General features: G+C 35.2%; 1 protein-coding gene across 1 annotated transcript; it reads right to left on the bottom strand.

Moving 5' to 3' along the window:
- Positions 1 to 318: 318 nt before the first annotated feature.
- Positions 319 to 6129, bottom strand: LOC136844258 (uncharacterized). Its single transcript, XM_067113246.1, has 4 exons — positions 5990 to 6129; positions 4406 to 4481; positions 1436 to 1514; positions 319 to 864 (listed from the first exon to the last, which is right to left on the bottom strand). Exons 2-4 carry the CDS (start codon positions 4466 to 4468, stop codon positions 689 to 691), a joined length of 318 nt encoding a protein of 105 aa, XP_066969347.1. The 5' UTR covers positions 4469 to 4481; positions 5990 to 6129; the 3' UTR covers positions 319 to 688.
- Positions 6130 to 6610: the final 481 nt, after the last annotated feature.

The raw sequence follows: 6610 nt of genomic DNA, 5'->3' as shown, positions 1-6610 counted from the left end.
GAAGATAAATTTAAGAAACACCAGTTTCTTAAGTCATGCTTTTCCAAAGAATTCCATTTGTGAAACCTTTCTTTTATTTCTCTGCGAAATGACTTAGACCACTACAGTCTGTTTCTTATTAAAACTGACGGATGGTATCCACTGCCTTCACCACTCAAGCTTCCATCTTGCTGTGGTGGGTGGTGCAAGGCAAGATCTTCCGCCAATCACATTGGCACCATCACTGCAGGATGCAGATACTTACCGTCATCTCCAAGGAAATAGACTATAGATCTTGAAGCATTTAAAGGTTAAAAAAACACTGGTGAATGTTTTTTTTTTTATTTCAAGCACAGTATGAACGTAAAGTTAACGCAGTCATTTCACAGGGGTAAGTGCCTAATCTTGCCAAAACTCAAACTAAAGAAGAAAGGGAATGAAAAGAGTGGGACTTAAACTGAAAAGGAAAGGAAGTGACCGTCCTCTTAAAATATGGACTAAAATAGAGTAGCTGGAGGTCGAAAAACCGCACAACCAGAGAGCTGGTCAATTTGGGGTAGTAGCTGGGGGAAGAGGAGTCCTTGCAAGTTCCCAGGCCCCGTTTTTTACCTGCGCCGTTGAGTCTTACAACCAGAGGATTGGTCAGTTCTGCAGAGTGATTAGGGGAAGAGGGACTATACAAGTGTTACGAGGCATTGTTTTATCTGGGCTACAACTGCTTCTTCTTGGCGCAGCAATGGCAGGAGAACCTTCGTCTGCATCCTTCGGGAGGGCAAGCGATCTGACATTCTCCGTAAATCTCTCTCTCGTCCTCTTCGCACTGCTCTTTGCACTGCCCAACCATGTCCATCCCGTGGTCGAAGCAAGTTCGGATACATTTACCACCTGATGCAAACAAAAACAGACATGATTATGCGTCAAAACATCACAATTTTAAAACCAAAGGTGCTCAGAGAGCATTTACCTTTACCAAAACAATAAGCTTCCTCGATCATTACCCGAAACCAAACCCTTTTCAAAGGTATTCGCCTTTTTCGCATGTAACAACTTTCATCAAAATCCAATACATTGTTCAGGTATTTGTGAACAAACAAATAGACATCGTAGGCGAATAAATAACGTGCGTTCACTTTCGCTGGTGGCCATAAAGAGTAAGACAGATATTTATTACTTGATATCCACGTCCCATAATTGATAAAGAATAACCTTCGATTTCTTTTCATCAGTCTCCTAAACAATTTCAGTATGATTGAAGATACAACCACCAAAGTTACCCGAAAGTTACAGTTTTCCAACAACATAAATACAACCCCAGCGTTCAAATGGTTGCCTCCCATGCTTCTTGGTCAGTAAGCATTCATATGAAGACTTCCTTGTACAAGAACAAACGTTTAGTTCTAGAAAACTGTCCAATTTCCTGTGGCTCCTGATCTACGAAATCCAAACTACAACTTACCTGGAGTAGTGCCTGAGGCTATATGGTTACCAGCAATTGCCGTAGTCACACTGACCTTTGGTTCCCCTGCTGGTTTGGCCTGAAATAAAGGATAAAATAGGTGTTGAGGTTTAGTGTGTATGTGTGTGTGTATATATATAAATATAAATATAAATATATATATATATATATATATATATATATATATATATATATATATATAATACATATGTGTGTATTTATATGTGCGTGTACAATTTTGTTAACCACAATGTCCTCTCTAATTCTTCACATTCTGGAAATGCCTGTTGCTACTAAGCCTAGTTCCAAAACAAGAAAGAGATTAAGTTATTCTGATGCCAACCCAGATTCATCAGAATAACTTCAATCCTCTGGATTTGGGACTGGGCTTAGTAGTGACAAGCATTTCAAAATTTGAAGAAATCGAGAAGAGGTCATTGTGGTTAATGAAATTACATATGTATTTGGTAAAAAGTGACCAGAAGATTCTATATACACACACACACATGCATTGCATGTGTGTATATATATATATATATATATATATATATATATATATATATATATATATATATATATATATATATATATGTGTGTGTGTGTGTGTGTGTGTGTGTGGACATATATATAATATATATATATATATATATATATATATATATATATATATATATATATATATATATATATATATATATATATATATATATATATATTTATAAGTATTCTGCTGTTCGACCTCCCTGCATTTTTTTAGTATTAATATACTCCTAACAAAGGACCAGAAGAGTTTTCTGGGGAACGCAGGACGAGACGCAGTCAGGAGCTAGTTGTGTTTTCAAAATTAACAGTTCTTAACAGCTTATAAGTTAGTATTAGAGACCTATCCAACAGGGAGGTTTTCACCAGGTCACCTCTAGTGAGGGTATTCTTAAGTCTTCATTTTCCTGTGTACTATGTATCGGCAATGTTTTCGCCAATTTTCAGACAGCCGGAGGCTATTGAAGGAGCACTGTTCACGAAAACACAGAGACCCTGCTTCTGACCTAGGGACAGATTGAACCCAGCCATCTTCCAGGGCACATGTCCGCGTCCGTGCCCCTGATAATCCTGTCCTTTGTCCCCTTCCCGTCTTTTATTTACTGAGTGAATTGACATTGCATGTTGTTCCAGAAATCCCAGGTGTCTGTTGCAGTGCGCAAGCAGCCTACGTGAATGGTAAGTCTGAAATTGACAAGTATTGCCAATTGCTGGTATTTCTACCACTGTACTTCTATTTCCAATTTCCCCCTTCCTCAGCCACTGACTAGAGATCCTGGTGTAACCATATTTCCTGTACGAAGTCAAGTATATATGAATAATTATTATTGCCTAGTGAGATTGCATAAGATATCCCCCTTGCAGTAAGTAGGAATTAGGGAGAGGTCAAGCATAAGCAATATTCAGGCAAGCCTTGGAACCTGATCATACCATTGTTTGGAAGAGGAATAGCCTTTTAAAATACCCGAATTGCTTATGAGTGACTACGAGAACGATCACCCGTTGCGTTTTATCTGAATAGGGAAAATATTTCTGTGTCCGAAGAGGACTACTTGGCTCATGTAAATTCTCTCACTGTAACAGCGCATTCTTTCTTTTGTTGGGACTAGGTGGAAATGAATGGGTTTGGTATAATTCATTTGTTTCAGAAATAATCCAAATTATTCAACACATAGTTCTGACTGGCAACCTAATCCAATTAAGTAATCATCTGTCTCTTTGGGTAACTTTTAGCTTTAATTGACAGGATTACATGGGTCTTAGGTAGAGCAGGGCTACATTAGTTACAGTAATAAATAAAAAACTCATCAGCCGAAGGACCCACGTAAGAATATATATATATATATATATATATATATATATATATATATATATATATATATATATATATATATATATATATATATATATATATATATATTAGTATCATATATCATTATTATTGATATTATTGTTACCATAATTATTACTTAATATCACCATTTATCACTATTAGTTCATTTCTTTATTATTGCTAACGTTATAATTATTTTCATTATTCATCTCTTATGCTTAAAATTTTTCCTTCCTTCTAATAAAAAAAGCTACTGGCAAAATGTATAATTACTAAAAGCAGTTGTCGTAACAGTAACATCAGCAGTAAAACAGCAAAGCAATGAATGACTAAAAGTCACTACTTCCTATGGCAGAGAAATGCCTTGTAAAAAGTTGTGTATCCTTGGGGGAGAATACAGTTCTTATGTGGTGTAAGAGCATCTTCACATGATCCTGTGGTATACTTGAAAGCTAAATAACCTTCTCACAGATTTTTATGATTTGGAAGTTAACAGAGGACTGGACACAGGCAAGGAGGGTGTTGCAGCTTCATTACGTTCAAGCACAGGGGAAACACATATAAATGAGGCAAAAGTGAAAGGTAAGAGCTTACACAGCAGGGAATGACAGGAGATCATCTTGTCCTGTGTTCCCAAATCGATCCGGGTAACAACATAAATATATTTGACTAAATGATAAATTCAAGACGATATAAAGTCTACAGAAATAGTACCATGGGTGTGTATCCAAAGGGTCATTTGTCCCAAAATACCATGCTTTCAGTTGACAGAAAAAATTGGTAATTTTTCAAGTGAAAGTAATAAAAATCCTAAAGTGTGCAACTTTATTGTGATACACAAATACATAGATCATCCTAAAGATTTCGTCCAACCCCTAAGGATGTGAACACTCAAGTCCAGTATTTTAATGTGCATATATATAGATATATATATATATATATATATATATATATATATATATATATATATATATATATATATATATATATATATATATATATATATAATATGTATATATATACTGTATATGCGTGTGTGGGTGGGAAACTTGACGAAATTATTAGAACTAAAAACTGGAATATTTTCCTTCACTTACCTCGATTGCATAGTTGAGAATGATCATCAACCCAAAGACAGACGCAACGAGTGTCATCTTCATGATGGATTCACGCCTAGAAGGGAGAATAGGGTTGATAGAATTCCTTTGCGACCCATTCGGCTCTTATTTTACTGGTATCCTTCATGTTCAGACTCTGTTTTCCTTGAAATGTTTAGAAGTCACTTATGTCAAAATGGCATTAAAATGACAGGAATATGAGAGAAGGGTGTGACAGCAAATCCTGACCCGAATGCCTGACCACGGAACTATAATTCTGCTTACAGTACTTTACTGTGCACCCGGACCACTGGGGAGAGAGACCGTCCGATCTAAAGGGGGAGTTTACTACCCTTAGATTATCGTTCTTCCACTCAAAGAATATGGATACACAGCGCGTTTTATATGGTAGAAATATGGTTCAGCAATAAGGACAGGAAATGGCGATTTAGAGAGTTAACCAGGTTCCTCTGCCTCTTGTTTCATGCACATATAGAATCCAGATAATCTAAGCCTTCCTCTTTATTCCAACTCAACTGGCAAAAAAAAGAAAAGCCTTATGAATGTCAGGTTTGAAACCACCTGAGATGGGAATTTCATCAGGTTTACTGTCATTCAGTGACCAAGAATTGGCCAGCCATGTCTTTTTTTCCACATAACTATCGACAAATACGGAGTATTTATTACCTTACCGCTATTTTATATTTGGAGCTTTGGATAATCATGAAATTAAGCATCAGATTTCAACAAACAACTAGACAGGTATCGGTTTCTTATTTCATGAATGCCATACCCATTAAAAATAACTGCTTCTGAGTTCAGTGCCTTTGAAAATTACTGTTCATAAGTGCAATGCCATTTAAAATTACTTTTTATAGATACAAAATGGCTGTTCATGAATTTAATGCCCTTTTAAATTGACTTGAAGAAATGACTATTCACGGCTGCAATTCTCTCTTAGATAAATATAACTCCCCTAAAAAATTAATATCCTTGATTACAGTGATTTATGCAATGGCTGTTAATGAATTCAGCATAAGCTTGCTTTTAATGACCGTAATAACGTTTAAAAAGACTGATCGTAGATGCTATGTAGATTTTATTGTTCACGGAAGCAATTTCATTTTAAAGTATTACTCATGTATGGAAAGGCTTCAAATGACTATTCATGGATGCAGTCTCTTTCAAAACGATTGATTGTGATACAGCGCCTTTAAAATGACTCCTTACAAATTCACACACATACAAAGACACACCGACACACAAACAAAAAAAATCACCATATATATATATATATATATATATATATATATATATATATATATATATATATATATATATATATATATATATATATATATATATATATATACACACACACACACACACATATATATAGTATATGTATATATATATATATATATATATATATATATATATATATATATATATATATATATATATATATATATATATATATATATGTAATGTGTGTATGTATAATCTTAAGAAGTATACGCTAAACACCTTCACAAAATACTTTCAAATCTTACACAAAAATTTACAGTTACTCTGAATACTTACCTCTCCAAATTGTAGAAACCTTCAGAAATATATGGCCGCTTTGCGCTGTACTGGGCTCTCTACTCCCTCGAAAACCTGACGGACGAAGAGCACAAAGGAGAGTACTCGTTACCCACTAAATTCAGAAGGCTAAGATGCATCCGAATGGACACCTGTTTTGATTAGTCTGCGAGGTGAACATCTGTAACGAACATCTGGTCGCCGCTCTCTTGGACGCAGGTGTTCATATCATTGTGCAGTTGTAGTGTCATCAGTTCGATCCCAATTATCTCTTGCCTTTTCCTGCTGTGTATTCCTTATCTACCCCTGTGGGTGCTTGCTGATACTTCCAAGTCTGCAAGCGTCTGGCTTGCTTGTTTTAAAGCAGTATTTCTTTCGCTTCTATTTTTCTGCTGTTCCTCAGTGATTATTGGTGTACTTATATTTTTAATAATAATAATAATAATAATAATAATAATAATAATAATAATAATAATAATAATAATACGAAAGAGCGACACGTTGTGTGTAATGCTTCGTCGAAGTGTTTCGGTCACCTGTTTCGATCATGGGAACACCTGTGTTCTGTTAACAGAGTATGCAGGCCTTATTTTGGAAATAATTATCTCTTTTACATACATA

This window comes from Macrobrachium rosenbergii, chromosome 12, assembly GCF_040412425.1.
Source record: "Macrobrachium rosenbergii isolate ZJJX-2024 chromosome 12, ASM4041242v1, whole genome shotgun sequence".
NCBI classification, from domain to species: domain Eukaryota; kingdom Metazoa; phylum Arthropoda; class Malacostraca; order Decapoda; family Palaemonidae; genus Macrobrachium; species Macrobrachium rosenbergii.
This window is presented reverse-complemented; position numbering and strand designations above follow the sequence as displayed.